At 39.4% G+C, this 22,123-nt stretch overlaps 1 protein-coding gene across 3 annotated transcripts in view; it reads left to right on the forward strand.

Annotated features, from left to right (window-relative positions):
• Nucleotides 563-22,123, forward strand: part of EDC3 (enhancer of mRNA decapping 3) — a 54,736-nt gene continuing 33,175 nt past the window's right edge. Inside the window, exons 1-4 of one of the 3 annotated variants that reach the window (XM_005695141.3) lie at nt 563-705; nt 3,042-3,123; nt 9,052-9,102; nt 20,027-20,237. In XM_005695141.3, coding sequence (XP_005695198.1) covers nt 20,074-20,237 — 164 coding nt within the window. In that variant the 5' untranslated portion in view covers nt 563-705; nt 3,042-3,123; nt 9,052-9,102; nt 20,027-20,073. The remainder of the gene's footprint in view (nt 706-3,041; nt 3,124-9,051; nt 9,103-20,026; nt 20,238-22,123) is intronic. The other 2 variants (XM_018066132.1, XM_018066133.1) reach the window with 2 other exon arrangements.

The raw sequence follows: 22,123 nt of genomic DNA on the forward strand, positions 1-22,123 counted from the left end.
AAATGCCACAGGAAGGAGAGTGGCACTTTCCCATGTACTGAGTACTAGGGGTGGGAGTGGGGAAAGGTATTCAAGCACAGTTTGGCTGACACTAAGCCCCAAACGAGCTGAAGCTGATAAACTTTTAAGATCAACCACGAAGACCACGAAGGAAATTTTTTTCCTTTAATCCATCACGGGGGTCTACTAATTGCATCCCACAGCTGCAACTGATCGAGGATACGGGCCATGAGAACAGAGGCAGCCTCCTAGCCAAAGTCTTCCGCTCTGGTTCGGCGATTAGCATAAGAGGAACTGGAAGGAAAGTCGGAGCTTTCCATCAATACTACGAGAGGGAAGAGAGCTCCCCAGCAACCAAGCCTGGGACGCAGGCAGGACTCCAACTCGAACCCAGACTCCACCCGGTATAGGTAGCCGGGGCACAGGGAACTAGGCCTAGCAGGCGCGGTTTTGGAAGGCCACACAGCTGGTCCTAGTAGTTAGTGTTTCCAAACTCTCAAAATTCCCGGGCGCCCGGCCACCGGGTTCCGAAGCGTCGCGCCGGAAGTGACCTCACGACGGTGGCGTGGAGACGCAGGGCGCTTCCGGCGGCGGCCGTGGCTGTGCTGGTGGGTGTGAAGAAGACCCTTAGTTTCAGGGTCTTGCGGTGCTTCGAGGCAGGCTTGGTGTGGTGAACCGAGGAGGCGTAGGCTTGGAGGCGTAGAGGTAGGCGCGACGGGGGGGCGGGTGGCTGGTGGGCGCTCGTGGGAGGGGTCTTCCGGGGTTGCCGGGGAGATTGGTTTTAGGCTTCGTGGTTCCAGGCCTTGCAGACTTCTAGAGCGGAGGGTTCGAGATAGGGGCCGCTTCGGGTGCGCGGGGGCCCGTTACTAGGACTTGCCTCCGGGGCATGGTTTGAGGTGGAGGTCGAGAGAACGGGACTCTCAGCAGTCGAGGAATTGTGGGAGGTGTGAGGCATTAGCGGCCTAGGCTCTTAGTTTAGCTTTGTTAATGGCTCCTGCAGCCCACCCGCTCATTGCTCCCTGCCCCAGTTTCCTTTTGCACAGTGGAGAACGGTGGCAGGGAAGAACGCGAGTACCATATCCATGACAGATACCTGGGGGACGGAGATGAACTGGAGTCTGAGAGGAGAGGGTGGCTGAGAAATTAGTGATACCTGGCAGGGGGCAGCTTCTGCTATTCCTGGAGACTTACTTCCCCTTGATTCTTTACTGTTGTTAGTGAAAGTCTTAGTTTCTTATTATCGGTACTCTTTGTGTGATAGTGGTTGAATTGATCAGTAATTGACTTGTTGAATGGTTCAAGTGTTTTGGTGTGGGGGAGGCATAGTCCTCACCTGCTTGGCCAGTTGGTTGTCAGCAAACCTCCCAATTTCAGAGGTGGAAGGAGTCCAAACAGCCCTCTCCTGGCGTTACAGATGAGGATCTCGAGACCCAGCTTGGTTTTGGTTCTCTTTCCTATGGGGTGGAGGAGCCTGGTGGGCTACAGTCCACCGGGTCGCAAAGAGTCGGACACGACTGAGCGACTTGACTTTCCTAGCCACAGACTAAACGGATTTCAGTTTGCGCTCTGTCAAATAAAGGTCTTAATCCCATAAAAACTTAAGTGACTGCCTCTGAGCAGGTCACTATTTCAGCTGGAAACCTCATGGAGTCTAGTCTTTTATTTATGAATGGAAGATTAAATGTACTGAGCACAGAATTCCTATTTTTTGGTTTCTTTGTATGAAATGGAAATGGTTACAAAAAACATAATTCTTTGAGTGCTAAGAATCTTTTGTTGAAGCCTTCTTGAGCACTGTGGGACTAATAGAGTGTCTCTAACTTTTTTGACCTGTGACCCACAGTTAATGTATTTTGCATTCTGACTCTTTGTGACTCCTGCATGCATAGAGTGTGTACACAGGAAACAAAAATTTGCCTTCTATGTGTGTGGTACTCTCTGACATTTTCTGTTTCATTGTAAGAAAAAAAAAAAGTTGATTGTAACTCACTAAACTGATTCTGACCTGTAATGGGTCTGACTGCTAAAGAACTGTAGTTTGAAAAACGCTGGACTAGAAAATGTTTATTTAAGATTCTTGAGAGTCCAGGATTCGTAAGTAATGCAAGGTGGAAAATACAGCATTTTTCTGTTATCAACTACAGGAGCAGGGTTATTAGAATTCTTCTATCAGAACAACAGGACATGACATCCATATTAGTATCCCAAAGGAGTACAGTATCTGTAATGATAAATGTGTCCGAATTTTGGCAAGGCATTTGAGTCTTTTCTGGTGACCTGCTGGGTGAGATGGGGTGGGAGATTTGCCCTATTGTGGTTAAATTAGGTGACGGCATGACTTTGGGCATCTGTGTCTGTAGGGATTTGTTTTATGGATATAATTACAGCTGGGAATTTGGTGACCAGTGTTGAGGATCTGTCACTTTTTTATATGCAGTGTGTATTTGAAGCCTTATCTGAAGAGTGTTCTTATCAAATTTGTCGCCTAATGAAGTGAAGAGAGAAAGTATCATCTGGTTAATCTCATTTGCCCAGTGTAGTTTAATGAAATGGAAGGGTCATCATAAATTTAAGTAATTTAAACATTTAATTGAAAATGGTTTAGTATGTAATTTGTTAGGTTGTAAATATTGACTTTTGAGAAATAAATACAAAGTTTTCTAAATCTAATAGTAATTTGATGCTTTAAAAGTATATAGATAATCTTTTTTATATATAAAAGCCCTCAAAGATATGGCTGTGTATAAATGGTGTATTACATTACCTGATTTTCAGATGTTAAGCCAGTCTTGTGTTCCTAGAATGGATTCTGTTGGATCTTGGTGTATCCTGCTTTCTATATATTGCTGAATTCAATTTGCTGATATTAAAAATTTTTATGAGCAATATTGGTCTGTTTCCTTTTCCTGTGATGTCTTTGGACTGGACTCAGTATCAAGAGTAAAATTACCCTCATAATGTGAGTTGGAAAACGTTATTCTGCTGTTTTCTGAAAGAATTTATGTAGAATTTGTAATTATTTCTTTCTTTACGTTTGATAGAGTTTACCAGCAAAGTCCTCTGCGCCTGGGCTTTTTCGTGTGGGAAGATTTTAAAATTACTCATTCAATTTCTTCACTTGGTGTAAGTCTGTCTGGATTTTTTTTTTTTTTACTTTTTGAGTCAGTTTTGGTAATTTTATCCTTCTGGGAATTTCTTATTTTCTTTTTGAACTTGTATGCACCCCACAGAACTGTATCCTGAAACAGGAGTCAGCAAAGTTTTTCTGTAAAGGGCTTGCTGGTAGGCTTTGTGGGCCATGTGGTCTCTGTTAGTACTACTCAGTTCTCTCATTGACGTGCAGAAACAGCCACGGACAGTAAGCAGAGAGCTGTACTAGGTTCTGTTCCCAATTCTGCTTTGTTAGCAGTGGGCCAGATTTGGTACGTGGGTGTAGTTTTCTGACTCCTGTTTTAAAGTAATAAGCTTTATGGTTGAAAGTCTTTATTTGCTATCTAGGCAGATCAGCTTCAGGATAGAGTAGGAAGTTGATTCCCTTGCTCCCATGTCTTTGTGTACTCCTAAGGATGTGTGTATTCCACTTTGAAGATTGAGACTTCATTTCCAAGATGTTGTAGAGGTAATTTAGGCATTTTTGTAGTTTTTCAGGTGAGACGGAAGGTGACCCTCGTAGTATAATTTTCTAGGGCCATAGCTTGAATCCCCTATTTGGCCAGTATTCCTTCTGTGAAAAGGAGGTGTTTGTAGGACTTCCCTGGTGGCCCAGTGGTTAAGACTCTGCTCTTCCACTGCAGGGGGAATGAGTTTGATCCCTGGTCAGGGAACAGAAATCCTGCAAGCTCCCCCCCCCCACCCCCCCGCCAAAAAAGGGAGACATTTGAAGTAAAATTTGGTATATGGTAAAAATTATATAGATTATCTCATTTAATCTTCACAGTGGTTCTATGAGATCGTTTAATTGGTATACAGTTGACTCTTGAACAATTGGGGGCCAGGGCCTCCAACCGTCTGCAAAGTTGAAAATCTGAGAATAACCTATTGTCGGCCCTCCGTATACGTGGTTCTTCTGTATCTGTGGTTCTGCATCTCACATTCAGGCAACTGCCCATCGTGTAGTACTGTTGTATTTGGTGAAGGAAATAGGTATTTTAAGTGGACCTGCACCATTCAAGCCCATGTTGTTCGAGGGTCAACTCTAATTCCCATTTTATAATTGAGACAGTTGAGACTCAGATTAGGATAATTTGCTCATAATTCTGGCCTTTAATGTCTGACTTCAGAAGCCCGTGCCTTTTTCACTATGCTGCCTTTTGTGGAAGATAGGGACTTAGTACTAGGATTGTACTAGTAGATGTTTTCTTTCAAGATCTCTGTCATTTCCAAGCTTTTGATTCTATAGACACGTTTCTACATAGATACCTAGTTTTTCAGAAATCCAAACTAACCACTTATCCATAATTGTTGATTTAATTGTCCTTAGCCACTCCAGTACTCTCGCCTGGAAAATCCCATGGGCGGAGGGGCCTGGTGGGCTGCAGTCCGTGGGGTCGCTACTAATCAGACATGACTGAGCGACTTCACTTTCACTTTTCACTTGCATGCATTGGAAAAGGAAATGGCAACCCACTCCAGTGTTCTTGCCTGGAGAATCCCAGGGACGGCGGAGCCTGGTGGGCTACCGTTTATGGGGTCGCACAGAGTCAGACACGACTGAAGTGACTTAGCAGCAGCAGCAGATCAAAGGATTGGATCTGAATGCTGAAGAGCTCTGTCAGATGTGGATGAGATGGAAGTTTGTAGCTCTGTAATCAGCGATTTGCTTTTGAATCGTTTCTGACAGCTACTTTAATTGCATGATGAGTGGAAGACCATTTCGGTCTACCTGACTTTGTTATCTAAAGGCTTCTTACAAGAGAAGTGATTCGGTAGCTTCTCATAGTGCGGCATTTGGTAGTCTGGAAATCCTAATAGCATTTGAGCAGAATCATCCTGTGTCTAGTGTGCTCAGTTGCTCAGTCGTGTCCAACTCATTGCGACCCATGGACTGTCGCCTGCCAGGCTCCTCTCTCCATGGAATTTTCCAGGTAAGAATACTGGACTGGGTTGCTGTTTCCTCCTCCAGGGGATCTTCCTAACCCAGGGACTGAACCTGTGTCTACTGCTTTGTAATATGTCCAGCATAAATGGGTACATTCATCCACTACAAAGGTATATACAAAACTGTTTAATTCTCTATTCATAATGGCCCCCAAACTGGAAATAGTCCATCTTATCAGGACTACGATGGATAAATACATTGAGGCATAGTTATGTAATGGAATACTGTATAGCCACAAGAAAGAATGAACTGCTGCTACATGCAACAGGGGTGACTCTCCCAGGTGTAACGTTGAGCAGAAGAAGGCAACACGTTGAGAGAACTTTTATGATTCCATTTATATGAAGTTCAAAAACAGGTAAATGACTCTTTTGTGATAGACATCAGAATAATGGCTACCTTTGTGGGAACACAGTGGAACCTTCTGGGGTGTTCAAAATACTGTGTCTTGATTTGGGTGTGTTCTCCCTTAGTGTGTTCATCTGATTAGAAATCCCCATGTTGGCACTCCACTTGTTTTAGATTTACTGTTTTCAGTTAATAAAGAAATTTTCTTTAAAACTATTAAAAATCCTACTTATTAGTTATTATTGACATAATATAAACTTGTATGTGTAGTATCAGTGTCTTAAAGATATATGTTGAATGGAGAAGTAGAAGTCTTTTCCCATCTGATTGACTTCTGGCATTTCTTATGGCCAGTTGCAGCTTTTCGTTTTGCGTCAATCTAAAGTAATCATCAAAGTAGGATTATGATGGAGTATGAATGATAGGAAAGGAACTTCATATTTTGTGGCATTAAGTAGACACAGGTCAATCAGGAAAGGGAAAATAAGCATAAAATCATGGCTGTTTTGTGCCTTTTTCTGTCATCAGTGTCGTGGAAATTGTGTTGCATTGTAAATTCACTTGATTTCTTAAATTCCTTGAGATAAATTGATAATTGTTGCAACTCAGTGATGAGTATGTGGGGTTCATTATGCTATTCTGTCTATCTTTGTATATGTTTGAAATACTCTGTAGTAAAAAAAAAATTATGGATGAGCCTGCTAATGCAGTGTTTCTTTTATTGTCTATTCTGTCAGCATAGTTTTGTGATACTTGCTCAGTTTAGTAATAGAGAACTACTGGAGTTTGTCTTTAGGTTTTTGTGTTTCTAATGAGACACTCTTCTTTTTTTTTTTTTTTTTTCAACTGAAGGAGTGCTTTTTATGCTCCTTTAAATATATTTCTACTGTTTTTCTTTTTTTAGACATGTTTCATGTAGATATATTTCTGAAATTAATATTTGAAAACTGTTTAAAATGTTATTCTATTTCTTTTCTATTTTTTGTGGAACAGCGAAGCCACTGTTTCATTTTATGCTTAATATTGTTTGTTATTGTTGTTTAGTCACTAAGTTGTGTCTGACTATTTGCACCTCTATGGACTGTATCCTCTCAGGCTCCTCTGTCCATGGGATTTCCCAGGCAAGAATACTCGAGTGAGTTGCCATTTCCTTCTCCAGGGGATCTTACTGACATAGGGGTCAACCTCGGGTCTGGTGCATTGGCAGGCAGATTCTTTACCGCTAAGCACCGGGAAGCCCCTATGTCACCTGCCGTTTGCTGACTTCCCTTTGTGTGTAGCACAGTGTTAGGTTTCATATCTTACATAGAATTTCACATGGAATATGCTTAGGGATATTGTGTTTTTGGAACCATTTCCAAGGAGAGCTAAGGCATTTAGATAACTCTAGATTTTGAGTGATTAACTTCGGTTAGGTTTATTATGTCTCCTTTGATTGAATTACTATTTACTGAGTTCCTCTTCCATTCTAGAGGCAATCTTATTGTCTGAACAAAACAGACAAGGTCCCTTGCCCTCGTGGAGCTTACATTCTGTTGGGGTGACACATATAATATAAATAAGATAATTCATATGGTGAGTCATTTTGAAATTATAACAGAAAGTGTTGGAGAGTGATAGGGAGTTTAGCCACATTAAATTGGGTAGCCAGGGAAGGCCTCTTTAGTGTGGTGACATTTTCGAAGGTAACTGAAAGACAAGATAGAACTAGCCATTCATATAACTGAGGAAAGAGTGTTCTGAAAATACCTGGTGCAGAATTTTGGAGGGAACAAGCTTGATGTATTTGAGGAACAGTGATAAGGTCAGTTTGTCTGGAGAGCAGGGAAAAGGAGTGGTGAGAGATGAAGTTGTCTGTAGAGGTTAGTAGAAATGGGATTGTGTAGGGCTTGCAGTCTATGGAAAGGAGGTTAAGCAGAATCATGACAACTGATTTACATTTTAAAATTTACTCTGGCTGCAGTGTAGAGAAAGAATTAGAGGGGCGGAAGTCGAGGCAGAGATATAACGGGACTGCTGCAATTATGAGATGATAGTGACTTAGAGTAGGTAAGTGGCAGTGGAGGTGGAGAGAGATGGACTTATCTTTGAAGTAGTGATGATAGGGCTTATTGATGAATTGAGTGTATGGGATGAAGGACAAGAAAGGAATCAAGAAGACTCCTGACTTTTTTTCCCCTTTATCTAAGCAGTATAGTGTGTGTTGATGCCATTTATTGAGATGGGAAAAGCTTGAGGCTCAGTCGCTAAGTTGTGTCCAACTTTTTGTGACCCCCAAGGTCTGTCAGCCGGCCAGGCTCCTCTGTCCATGGGATTTTTCCAGGCAAGAATACTGGAGTGGGTAACCATTTCCTCCTCCAAGGGCTCTTCCCAACCCAGGGATCTAACCCACATGTTCTGCCTTGGCAGGTGGATTCTTTACTTCTGAGCCACCTGAAAAGCCATGAGAAAAGCCTGGGAAGGAACAAATTGGGGGATGTTGAGTGTTAGGCTAAAGAAATTAAGAATTCTGTTTTGGACATTTATGAGATGCCTAATAGAAATCTTTGCGGGCATTGTCCAGTGTGTGAGTTTTCATCTTTATGTTTTATAGAAAACCTTTCTGGGAAATTAATCTCTTCTTATTGAAGGAATGACTAAATATTCTGTGTCATACTATACTGGTTATGTTGGCTGCGTGTAGTTTTCCTCCTTTTTAAAAAAAATTAAGATACAGCTTGCATACGGTAATAATGCACAGATGTTAAATGCCCAATTCAGTAAATTTTGCTAGATGTGTACATCCTTGTAACTACTGCATCAGTAAAAACAAAGAACATTTTCTTTACTCCACGAGTCCCTCTGCCTCTTTCTAGTCAATTTTCCGACCTATAGGTGGACGACTTCGGATTTTTCTCACTATAGTTACTCTTGTAGAAATTCTTATAAATAGGCTCATATAAATGTATCTTTGTGACTTTCAGTTTTTGAGTATCATCAACCTTGTATTAGTAGCATAAGTAGTTTGTTCTTTTTTATTGTTAAGTGGTGTTCTGTGGTATAATCAATACCATGATTTGTTTCCTCTCTCCTCGTTTCCAGTTTTTGACTGTTATAAAGGTACTTTGTACACTTGTATACAAGTCTTTTTGTTAATATATGTTTTTATTTCTCCTGGGTAAATCCTAGACAGGAAATTTTGGGTCACAGATATATATTTAATATTATAAGAAACTGCTAACCTCTCTTCCAGAGTGCTTGTATCATTTTACACTATCAGCAGTTAAGAGTTGTTCCAGTGCTTTGCCTTATCACAGACATCTGGTGCTTTCATTTTTTATCTGTAGTGGTGGATATAATATCTATGGTGGTCTTTTCCCAATCTAATAGTTTTTAAAATTGTGGTAAAGTATACATTTTATCATTTGTATGATAAAGTATACATTTTATCATTTATATACAAATGATAAAATGTATCATTTTAACAGTTTTTAAGTGTACAGTTCAGTGGCATTGAGTGCACTCACATTGTCATGCAATCATTACCATCATGAACTTTTTTTATCATATCAAACTGAAACTTTGTACCTTTGAAATAGTAACACTTCATTTCTGTGCTCTCCCAGGCCCTGGAAACCTTTCTGCCCCTGTGAGGTTGACTCTTCTAGAGACCTCATGTAAGTGGAATCATACAAGATATGTCCTTCTGTGTCCTACTTCATTTTCACTTAATGTCTTCAAGGTTCATCCATGCTGTAACATACATCAAAACCTTCCTTTTTGAAGACCGAATGGTGCTCCATTTTAATGGAGTGTTTATGCATTCATCCATCTTGGACATTTGGGTGTCTCATTATGTTTCAGTTCACATTTCCCTGATAATTAATGATGTTGAACAGCTTTTCATATGTTTATTGACTATTCACATAGCTTCTTTTGCCTGCTTTAAGAAACTGATGTTTTCTTTCTATTTATTTGTAAATATTCCTTATATATTCTGGATCCTATCTATTGGGAATATTTTCTCCTTAATTGTGACTTTCCTTTTCTTTTTTTCTTTTCTTGTTTTGGTGTGGTTATAATAGAGGGCAGAAACATCTTTTTGCCATCATAAATCTGGGAGTTTTCTTGAAATTCTTGATCTTTGGAGGTAGCCTTCATTGGGATGATGTTGAAATGGGGCTAGATTATATGGAATACCTCCCTAAATTTTTTTTTTACAGTACCTTTGTTTTAAATGTATGATTATCTTAACCCATCCAGAGCATGATTCGGTTTGAAAAAAAATTGAAAATGATTTGTTTTGGAGAAAAGATAGTTTTCTACTATGGTGTATTGTAATCAAATCTAGGTGGTTTTACATTTTGACTGACTGAGGCTTTATCTTGAGAAAATTATTCAAGATAAGCACTGAATGAAATTGATCATTGCTGCATTAACTATAATTGTGAAAAACTGAATTATCTAAATGTCCACTGAGGAAAAAACTGCTATGTGAATGCAGTGGAATAGCACATACACATGGAGAATATGCTATTTTACTAAGAAGCTGCCTTTATGCTCTGATTATAAGTGTGTAAATATCCATTATAATCTCTCTGTTGTAAATTCCCCATCTGTAAAATGGGTTAGTAAAGTAATCATCTCATAGGGTTGTCATGAAGATTGAAGGCCCCTAAAGAAGGCCCTTAAAGTTTTAACTCAGTCCTGAGACATAGTAAATGAGCAATAAATACTAGCTGCTGCTATCGTTACACAATATGATGGTATGTGTGTAAAGGTTGTGGGATTACATGTGTTCCATTCACCTTTTATTTTATTAAGGGTGATTTCCCCTCACCCCTTTCTGTTACCTATTACTATATTAAATCATTACCAAATTCAGGCCATCACCTGTATCAGTCTTGGTCTTGAATCTCAACTTTTTCCCTTCTCCCTTGCTTCTACCTGTTCCAGCTTACCACTGTCTCTTAAATAGACTGCTCTAGTTGCCTCCCAGCGTCTTTTTTTTTTGACACGTCTTCCAATTTGTATTCTTTAGTGATGATTTTTGATGAGCAGGACTTTTAAATTTTGATGAAATCTAATTCATCAGATTTTTTTCTTTTATGATTAGTACTATGTATTTCAGTTTTGTCTAAGAAATCTTTCTCTACTGTAAGGTCACTTAGATGTTCTGTTGTTGTTTTTTTTTTTTCCCCTCAGTAGCTTTAGTTTTAACTTTTATATTATAATGAAAGTGAAGTCGCTCAGTCATGTCCGACTCTGTGACCCTGTGGACTGTAGTCCACCAGGCTCTTCCTTCCATGGGATTCTCTGGGCAAGAGTACTGGAGTGGGTTGCCATTTCCTTCTCCAACTTTTATATTTAGATAGTTTATTTTGAATTAATTTTTTGTATCTGGTATGGGATAGGAATAGAAAGATATTTTTTCTCATATATATCCAGTTGGTCTAGCACCATTTATTAAAAAATACTTTTTGATTTCTCCATTGATTTATGTTGATACCTTGTGATCAGAAGTCAGTTAACCATGTGTGTGTAGGTCTGTTTCTAAACTCTGTTTGGTTCGTCTGGTTATCTCCTCACACCAGTACCACATTGATTTCTATAGTTTTACAGTAAAATTTGAAATAAGATAGTGTAAAACAACTGCCTTTGTTTTTCTTTTATATGATTGTTTTGGCTGTTCTAAGTATTTTGCATTTCCATATAGATTTTAGGACCAGTTTTCCAGTGTCTCCAAAAAGGCCAACTGGGATCTTTATTTATATTTGATCTGCAGACCAACTTGAGGAGACTTGACAACATTAAGCTCTTCAGTCTGTGAATGTGTACATCTCTCCATTTATTTAGATCTTCTCTTCCTGTTTCTCAGCAATCTTTTGTAGTTTTTATCATAGAGGTCCAGCACATTTTTCATTAGATATGTTCCTAAGTTTTTGTTTTTTAGCACTATTTTAAATAGTATTTTGAAGTTTTATTTTCAGTTGTTTGTTGCTGTTATATAAAATACAGTTGTTTATTTTATATTGAGCATGTATCCTGTGATCTTGCTAAAGTCATGATCAGTTGCTTCAGTTGTGTCCGACTCTTTGTGACCCCGTGGACTGTAGCCCGCCAGGCTCATCTGTCCATGGGATTCTCCAGGCAAGAATACTGGAGTGGGTTGCCACGTCCGCCTCCAGGGAGGGGGATCTTCCCGACCCAGGGATCGAACCCGTGTCTCTTACGTCTCCTGCACTGGCGGGCAGTTCTTTACCCCTAGCGCCACCTGGGAAGCCCTGCTAAAGTTTCATGCTAGTAGGGTTTTTTGGGAGGGGTTGCATTCCCTAGGGTTCTCTACATGCACAGTCAACAATAAAGTTTACAAATAAAAACAACTTTACATCTTCATTTCCAGTAGTTATGCTTTTTATTTCTTTTTCTTACTGCAGTAGCTAATACCTATAATATAATGTTGAATAAGAAGTAGAGCTGGTGAGAGTTGATATTCTTGCCTTGTCCCAGTCTTCGGGGGAAAGAATTCATTGTTTCACCATTAATATGATGTTATCTGTAATTGTTTTATAGATGCTGCTGCTCCTTTTTTATATCATGGATGATGTTGAATTTTGTCAGATTATCTTTCTGCATTTGTTGATGTGATCATACATAATTTCCCATTTGCTTTGTTAATGTGGTAGAAGACATTGATTTTTTTTTTTTACCTTTTTGTTTGAGAGAGCTGTAGATCCATATGTACTTATAAGAAATACTACAGAGAGATTCCATATATCCTGCCTGGTTTTCCCTATTGGTAACATCTTTCAAAACAATAGTACAGTGTCACTACCAGGATATTGACATCATATGGTCAAGAGGCAGAATGCTTCCCTAACCACAGGGATCCCTCATGTTGCTCATTTATAGCCATCTCTGTTCTCCTTGTGTCTCTGGCCCTTCTCTCACTCCTGGGAACCACTCTTCTCTTCTCTGTTTCTATAGCTGTCATTTCAAGAATATTACACAAATGGAATCATAAAGAATGTAATCTTTTGGGGTTGGCTTTTTTCGCTTTTTCTCCATACTACGGTTTGTGTTTAACCTTTGACACATGGAAAGTCATCTAGCCTGTTCCAGTTTGAGTCTATTAGAAGTAAAACTGATATAAACATTCAAGTACAGGTTTTTTTGTGAGTTAAGTCTTCCATTCTCTGAGATAAATGACCAGTCGTACAACTGCTAGGTCATGTGAGTTGCGTGTTTAGGTTTTGTTTTTTTTTTTTAATAGCCCCCATTTTGGCTATTTATTTTTTGGCTGCACTGGGTCTTTGTTGCTGCGTGCAGGCTTTCTGTGGTTGCACTGTGCTGGCTTAGGAGTTGTGGAGATGAGCTTAATTGCCCCACAGCATGTGGAATCCTCCTGGACCAGGCATCAAACTTGTGTCCCCTGCATTGGCAGGCAGATTCTTAACCGCTGGACCCCCAGAGATGTCTGCATGTTTAGGCTTTTTTTTTTTTTTTAATAAAAAAAATGGCTGCAGCATTTAGTAGTTCCATCAGCTGTGTATGAATATATGAGTATGTATGAATGTATGAGTTATTCAATTTTTCCACATCCTTATTTGTACTTGGTGTTGTCAGTGTTTTTCATTTTAGCTGTTCTAGTGGGCATGTAGTGTATCATTGTGGTTTTAGCTTGCATTTCCCTAGTGGTTAATGTAGTGATGTTGAACATCTTTTCATGTACTTATTTGCCATCTGTTTAGTTCTTTGTTGAAATGTCTTTTGTGTCTTTTGCCCGCTATGGATTGGATTTTTTTTTTCCATCACTGAATTTTGAGAGTTCTATTTGTGTATTCTAGATACTGGTCATTAGTCTTTGTCATACATATGATTTGTAAATATTTTTTCCAGTCTGTAGCTTTTTTAAAAAAGACAGATCCTTTTGCAGAATGAAAGTTTTTCATTTTCAAGAAGTCTGATCAGTTTCTCCTTAATAGGTCATACTTTTGGTGTCCAGTCGAAGAAGTCATTGCTTCACCCTAGATCCTGAAGGCTTCTCTTATGTTTTTCCTAAAAGTTTTATAGTTTGACATTTTAGGTTTAAGTCTATGACCCATTTTGATTAAATGTGTATATAAATTATGAAACTTAGATCAGGGTTGATTTTCTACTGATGAATATCCATTACCATTTGTCTTAACAACTGAAGCAAGGTATACGGTATTTGTATTCTTTCATTGGAAATACAAAGCCTGATAAGATTATTAAACTCAGTATCTAGATTATTTTATTTTTAAAAATACTTGTTTTGCTGCTTGATTCATTACAGAAGATTGTATTAATTCTCTTCTATTGACTTTAAAAATTTATTCTTGAATATTTTATATACTTGTTTTATATTCTATATTATGTTTTGACATAATCATATTACCTAAATGGAAAATTATAGCAATATATTATTATTAGTGAGTTGTACCCTCAGTGATAATATATATTGTTTAGGCATGAATTAACTCTTTTAATGTTTTTGCCTTAACCTTTTATCTGATGTTTTTACTGCAGCCCTTTCATTCCTTTTATTTATATAATTTGTTCAACTTAAAAAAAATTTATTTACAGTTGATTTATAGTGTGTTGATTTTTGCTGTACAGCAAAGTGATTCAGTCATATATACGTTCTTTTTCATTATCTCTTCTATTATGGTTTATCACAGGATATTGAATATAGTTCCTTGTGCTGTACAGTAGGACCTTGTTGTTGATCTCTGCTATATATAATAGTTTGCATCAGCTAATCCTAAATTCCCAGTTCTTTCCTGCCCCACCTCCTCTCCTCCTTGGCAACTACAAGTCTGTTCTCTGTGTCTGTGAGTTTATTTCTGTTTCATAGATCTGTTCATTTGTAGCATATTTTAGATTCCACATTCAAGTGATATCACGTGGTATTTGTCTCTCTTTCTGGCTTATTTTGCTTAGTATGATCATCTCTAGGTCCATCCATGTAGCTGCAAATGTCATTATTCCATTCTTTTTGTGGCTGAGTAACATTCAACTGTATATGTGTGTATGTATATATACACACACATATATTTAAACATCTTTTTTTTGCTTTTGAAATTTTAATGTAAAAAAGTAGAAACACAGATGAGGCACAAATGTGCATTTTATACCCGAAGATAATATGGATGATTTGGTTATTACTCATAACATTTTAATGAAATAATCAGAAATTTAGTCATTCACATTAGTATTGACATTATGAGTCCTTAAAGGAGTTTCTCACACATCATCTCACGTTGGGAGATGATGTGTGCAGTGGGCAGATAGGAACAAAAAGCAGTCAATAAAGAAAATGTGATAAGTAATCTGATAGAATTTTCAGAATTTTCCGAAATTCTGAATTTTCTGGAAAATTCTGAAAGAGATGGGAATATCAGACCACCTGGCCTGCCTGTTGAGAAATCTATATGCAGGTCAGGAAGCAACAGTTAGAACTGGACATGGAACGACAGACTGATTCCAAATAGGAAAAGAAGTACGTCAAGGCTGTATATTGTCACCCTGCTTATTTAACTTACATGCAGAGTACATCATGAGAAGCGCTGGGCTGGAAGAAGCACAAGCTGGAATCAAGATTGCGGAAGAAATGTCAATAATTTCAGATATGCAGAGGACACCACCCTTATGGCAGAAAGTGAAGAGGAACTAAAAAGCGTCTTGCTGAAAGTGAAAGAGGAGAGTGAAAATGTTGGCTTAAAGCTCAACATTCAGAAAACGAAGATCATGGCATCCAGTCCCAACACTTTATGGGAAATAGATGGGGAAACAGTGGAAACAGTGTCAGACTTAATTTTTTGGGGCTCCAAAATCACTGCAGATGGTGACTGCAGACATGAAATTAAAAGACACTTACTCCTTGGAAGGAAAGTTATGACCAACCTAGATAGCATATTGAAAAGCAGAGACATTACTTTGCCAACAAAGGTCTGTCTAGTCAAGGCTATGGTTTTTCCTGTGGTCATGTATGGATGTGAGAGTTGGACTGTGAAGAAAACTGAGTGCTGAAGAATTGATGCTTTTGAACTGTGGTGTTGGAGAAGACTCTTGAGAGTCCCTTGGACTGCAAGCAGATCCAGCCAGTCCATTCTGAAGATCAGCCCTGGGTGTTCTTTTGAAGGAATGATGCTGAAGCTGAAGCTCCAGTACTTTGGCCACCTCATGTGAAGAGTTGACTCTTTGGAAAAGACTCTGATGCTGGGAGGGATTGGGGGCAGGAGGAGAAGGGGACGACCGAGGATGAGATGGCTGGATGGCATCACTGACTCGATGGACGTGAGTCTGAGTGAACTCTGGGAGTTGGTGATGGACAGGGAGGCCTGGAGTGCTGCGATTCATAGGGTCGCAAAGAGTCGGACGTGGCTAAGTGGCTGAACTGAACTGAACTGAATCTGACAGAGATAATACTGTTTCTAGGAGATAATATTGGAAGCGCTTTTTTAAAATTTTGTTTTTAGTTGGAGGATAACTGCTTTACAATGTTGTGTTGGTTTCTGCCATACAACAGCATAAATCATCTGTTATACATATATCCCCTCCCTCTTGAACCTCCTGCCCACCCCCACCCCACTATTTGTGAGAGTACCAGGTTAAACTCCCAAAATGTCTCCTCCCTGTTGAACATCCCACCACCCCCACCCCACCTATTGTAACAGAGTACCAGGTTAAGCCTTGAAAAGGAACAGAGATCATTCTGTCTGTCTGAGATTGCATCCAAGTACTGCATTTTGGACTGTCTTGTTTCTGTGATGGCTATTCCATTTCTTCTAAGGGATTCTTGCCCACAGTAGTAGATATAATGGTCATCTGAGTTAAATTCACCTACTCCAGTCCATTTTAGTTCTCGGATTCCTAAAATGTTGATGTTTGCTCTTGCCGTCTCCTGTTTGACCACTTCCAATTTGCCTTGATTCATGGACCTAACATTTGTGACATTGTACACGAGGCAGTGATCAAAACCATCCCCAAGGAAAAGAAATGCAAAAAGGCAAAATGGTTGTCTGAGGCCTCATAAATAGCTGAGAAAAGAAGAGAAGCTAAAGGCAAAGGAGAAAAGGAAAGATAAACCCATTTGACTGCAGAGTTCCAAAGAATAGCAGGAGAGATAAGAAAGCCTTCTTCAGTGATCAAAGCAAAGAAATAGAGACAAACAATAGAATGGGAAAGACTAGAGATCTCTTCAAGAAAATTAGAGATACCAAGGGAACATTTCATGCAAAGATGGGCACAATAAGGACAGAAATTGTATGGACCTAACAGAAGCAGAAGATATTCAGAAGAGGTGGCGAGAATGCACAGGAGAACTATACAAAAAAGATATTCATAACCCAGATAACCACCGTGGTGTGATCACTCTCCTAGAGCCAGACATCCTGGAATGTGAAGTCGAGTGGGCCTTAGGAAGCATCACTACAAACAAAGCTAGTGGAGGTGATGGAATTCCAGTTGAGCTGTTTCACTTCCTAAAAGATGATGCTGTGAAAGTACTGCACTCAATATGCCAGCAAGTTTGGAAAACTCACCAGTGGCCCGAGGATTGGGAAAGGTCAGTTTTCATTCCAATCCCAAACAAAGTCAGTGCCAAAGAATGCTCAAACTACTGTACAATTGCACTCATCTCACACGCTAGCAACGTAATGCTCAAAATTCTCCAAGCCAGGCTTCAACAGTACGTGAACTGTGAACTTCCAGATGTTCAAGCTGGATTTAGAAAAGGCAGAAGAACCAGAGATCAAATCACCAGGGTCTGTTGGATCATCGAAAAACCAAGAGAGTTCCAGAAAAACATCTATTTCTGCTTTATTGACTATGCCGAAGCCTTTGACTGTGTGGATCACAACAAATTGTGGAAAATTCTTAAAGAGATGGGAATACCAGACCACCTGAGCTGCCTCCTGAGAAATCTGAGGAAATATGCAGGTCAGGAAGCAACAGTTAGAACTGGACATGGAACAACAGACTGGTTCCACATTGAGAGAGGAATATGTCAAGGCTGCAGTTGCCTGCTTATTTAAGTTATATGCAGAGTACATCATGCGAAATGCCAGACTGGATGAAGCAAAAGCTGGAATCAAGATTGCTGGGAGAAATATCAATAACCTCAGATATGCCGATGACACCACCCTTATGGCAGAAAACGAAGAAGAACTAAAGGGCCTCTTGATGAAATTGAAAGAGGAGAGTGAAAAAGTTGGCTTAAAACTCAACATTCAGAAAACTTAAAATCATGGCATCTGGTTCCATCACTTCATAGCAAATAGATGGGGAAGCAATGGAAACAGTGACAGACTTAATTCTCTTTGGACTCCGAAATCACTGTAGATGGTGACTGCAGCCATGAAATTGAAAGATGCTTGCTCCTTGGAAGAAAAGTTATGACCAACCTAGACAGCATATTAAAAAGCAGAGACATTACTTTGCCAACGAAGGTCCGTCTAGTCAAAGCTGTGGTTTTCCTGGTAGTCACGTATGGATGTGAGAGTTGGACTCTAAAGAAAGCTGAGCGCTGAAGGATTGATGCTTTTGAAGTGTGGTGTTGGAGAAAACTCTTGAGAGTCCCTTGGACTGCAAGGAGATCAAACCAGTGCATCCTAAAGGAAATCAGTTCTGAATATTCATTGGAAGGACTGATGCTGAAGCTGAAGCTCCAATACTGTGGCCACCTGATGCAAAGAACTGACTCGTTGGAAAAGACCCTGATCCTGGCAAAGACTGAAGGCGGGAGGAGAAGGGGACAACAGGATGAGGTGGTTAGATGGCATCACCGACTCAATGGAAATGAGTTTGGGTAAACTCTGGGAGTTGGTGATGGACACGGAGGTCTGGCATGCTGCACTCCATGGGGTTACAAAGAGTCGGACATAACTGAGTGACTGAACTGAACTGATGGTTCCATATAAATATTAGGATTGTTTGTTCTAGTTCTGTGAAAAATATCATGAGTAACTTGATAGGTATCACGTTAAATCTGTAGATTGTTTTGGATAATAATGGCTATTTTAACAATATGAATTCTCTCAGTCTAAGAGCATGGGATATCTTTCCATTTCTTTGAATCATCTTCAGTTACCTTTATTAGTGTTCTGTAGTTCTCAGCGTCTTTCACTTCCTTGGTGAGGTTTATTCCAAAGTTTTTCTTTTTAATATTTTTTGATGTGATTTTTTAAAAGGATTGTCTGTTTATATCCCTTTCTGATATTTCACTATTAGTGTAAAGAAATGCAGCCAGTTTCTGTATGTTAATTGTATCTTGTCACCTTGCTCAATTTGTTTTATCAGTTCTAGTAATTTTTGTCCATTACCGTTTGTTGTTAAAAACTACATTACCTCCTTTGAATTACTTTTCCACTTTGTCAAAAATCAGTTAGGCATATTTGTATGGATCTATTTCTAGCTTTTTTGTGTTAGTGGTTGTGTCTGTTTTACACTTGTATCACTTTTGGTAACTTGTTTTTCAAGGAATTTCTTTGTTTCATCCGAGTTGCCAAATTTACTGACATAAAACTATCTTTTTAATGCCTGTAATGTCCTGTTGTTCATTCCTGACATTGACTATATATGTTCTCTCTCTTTTTCTTGGTTATTCTAGCTAGGGATTTATCAGCCTCATTGATATTTTCAAGAGAACAGATTTTTGGTTTTGTGTATTTTTCTTGTTTCTTATTTCATTGATTTCTACTCTTTGGTTTCTTTCTAATACCTTTGGTTAATTTGCTCCGTTTTGCCTAGCTTCTTAAGATGGAAGCTTCGATCATTGGTTTTAAACCTTTCTTCCTTTTTGATATAAGCATTTATATTAGAAAATATAAATATATAAATTTCTTTTCAAACACTTTCTTAAGCACATCCCACAAATGTTGATGTGTTCTATTTTCATTTTCCTTGACTTTGGACTATTTTCTTTTTTAATTTTAATTTTTACTTTATTTTACTTTACAATACAGTATTGGTTTTGCCATACATTGACATGAATCCACCACGGGTGTACATGCGTTCCCAAACATTTTACTATTTTCTAACTGTCCTTTTGATTTCTTCTTTGACTCATTGGTTATGTAGAGATTTTTGCTCTATTTACAGTTATTTGGAGAGATTTGAAAAATCTTATTATCGAATTCAAATTTAATTCTGGTTTTGGACAAAAAGTATACTCTGTCAGATTTCAGTCCTTTGAAATGAATTGATACTAGTTTAAGGCCCAGCATATGTTGGTGAACTGGAAAAGAGTCTATGTCCCGTAGTTGTTAGGTTTAGTGTTCTGTAATGCCTTCAGTCAACTTTCAAAATAAATTTTGTAGAGGATTTTTTATTATCATTTAAATTATGTCTAGGTAAGTAGCTAGTACATATGGTTGAAAGTACTTAAAAGAACTATATATGTAATGATATTGCTTATTCATCAGTATGCTTACTCCTAGTGGGAAAAAAAAGCTTTATTTTTAATGCTTTATTACCTCAGTTAAGGTTGTGATAGAATATGTGTTATTAAGCAGCACCTATTATATAACCTGATACAATGTTTGCTAAATTTTACTGGAGATTTGTCTGTTTCTCAAGGTACACTGCATGATTCCTTCTCTCCACGGAAATCTCACATCTGAAACATGGCTACAGATTGGCTGGGTAGTATTGTGTCCATCAACTGTGGAGATAGCTTGGGTGTCTATCAGGGAAGAGTGTCAGCAGTGGATCAGGTCAGCCAGACGATTTCTCTCACCCGGCCTTTCCACAATGGAGTGAAGTGCCTTGTGCCAGAAGTCACTTTCAGGTGAGTGTCCTAACTGACTCTTCAAATCCAGTCTGGTGATCTGCAGAGCTTGACCTAGGTCTCATTGCCAATATTCTCTTGCTTAGGACTACTTTTGTCAGGGGGTAGATTTTACCACCTTAGATCTTCTAGTTCTGATGCTGTTTCAGCAGACTTTGTGTAGTGATTAGCTTTCAGCTGATGATTCAGGGTTTGTGAAACATTTTTTTTTAATCTGTCAGACATGCAATATTATATTTAAATGTGTCAGATTTAGAATCATCTTTCTGTTTTCTTTTACGGTTTCAGATTTCCTTTCTCAGTTTTGTATTATTTGTTCTTTCTTATATGTAAGGCCTTTATTGATTCCCCCTTCCCGTCCCCCCACATAACTATCTCTCTTTGTAGATTTGTATTATAATTTATCTCCAGAGACACACTCTAACTAGTAGCTAAAGTCCTTAGCTATAGGAATGTATTTTTTCTTTAGTGTTTGCCAACAGATCTCAAGTTTAGATGTTGTCTTCACATCCCTCTTTTCACAAGTTTCACAGAAACCTTCCTTTCTTAACGTTTTTTTTAAAAAACACTTTCTGGCAAGAGCTTCCTTGACTTCCTAAACAACACCCAGACCTAACCTTTTCTGTAGGTGTGTATCCCTCCTTATTGCTTACCTCCTCTGAAGTCTTCACAGAAGGTATACCCTTTGTGTTCAAGGCTAACCTTATCACATATGCTTTGTGTTATCATTTTCTGTATCCTTTGAGACCCTACCCCTTTTCTTTTGTGTCTTCATTTTGAACCTTTATACTGTCTCTCTTCTCATCACTTTCTAACTTTCCCAGGCCTCTCCCATAGTAAAAACACTCCTCCCCTTAGTGCACACACCTTGCATTTGGCACTAGTCCACTGTATTTCCCTGACTAAGGACACCTTTCACCCAGGTTAGAAACTTAGGAATCATAATGAATTCTTTGTTCTCTTGATCTTCATGTTCAGTTAGTCACCAAATTCTTTGGATTCCAAATGTTTTTTTGGTTCCATCCTCCTTTCTCTCTTTGCATTGTCACTTGCTGTATCAGTTCAGTTCAGTCGCTCAGTCGTGTCCGACTCTGCGACCCCATGAATCGCAGCACGCCAGGCCTCCCTGTCCATCACCAACTCCCAATGTCCACTCAGATTCATGTCCATCTAGTCAGTGATGCCATCCAGCCATCTCATCCTCAGTCATCCCTGTAAGAAACGCCATGGGAAGAAAGAGCCACCCCTATGGACCGTTGATCAGGGCCTTTATTGGGCGGTCGCTCTTGGGCAGAACTCCTGGGGGCGGGTGAGCAAGGAAGCGAAGGGAGTCTGCCAGGTATGAGGGGTGGGGAAGGGTTTTATAGCCAGGGCCGGGCTCCCATATAAGGAAGAAAGCGCGGGCTCAGTGGTGGTTGGTGTCCAAAGGCTCCGTGTCGGCACCTGATTGGACGGCTTGGTTGTCGGCCCGCCTCCGGGACTTGTCTGTGGCACTTTTCCGGGGCATGCCTCAACATGTCCAGGCATGCCTCAACATGCCCGACCTTGCCCGACCTTTCAGTCCCCTTCTCCTCCTGCCCCCAATCCCTCCCAGCGTCAGGGTCTTTTTCAATGAGTCAACTCTTCGCATCAGGTGGCCAGAGTACTGGAGTTTCAGCTTTAGCATCATTCCCTCCAAAGAAATCCCAGGGCTGATCTCCTTTAGAATGGACTGGTTGGATTTCGCCTTGCAGTCCAAGGGATTCTCAAGAGTCTTCTCCAACACCACAGTTCAAAAGCATCAATTCTTCAGCGCTCAGCTTTCTTCACAGTCCAACTCTCACATCCATACATGACCACTGGAAAAACCATAGCCTTGACTAGACAGACCTTTGTTGGCAAAGTAA

The sequence above is a fragment of the Capra hircus genome, chromosome 21, assembly GCF_001704415.2.
Source record: "Capra hircus breed San Clemente chromosome 21, ASM170441v1, whole genome shotgun sequence".
NCBI lineage: Eukaryota > Metazoa > Chordata > Mammalia > Artiodactyla > Bovidae > Capra > Capra hircus.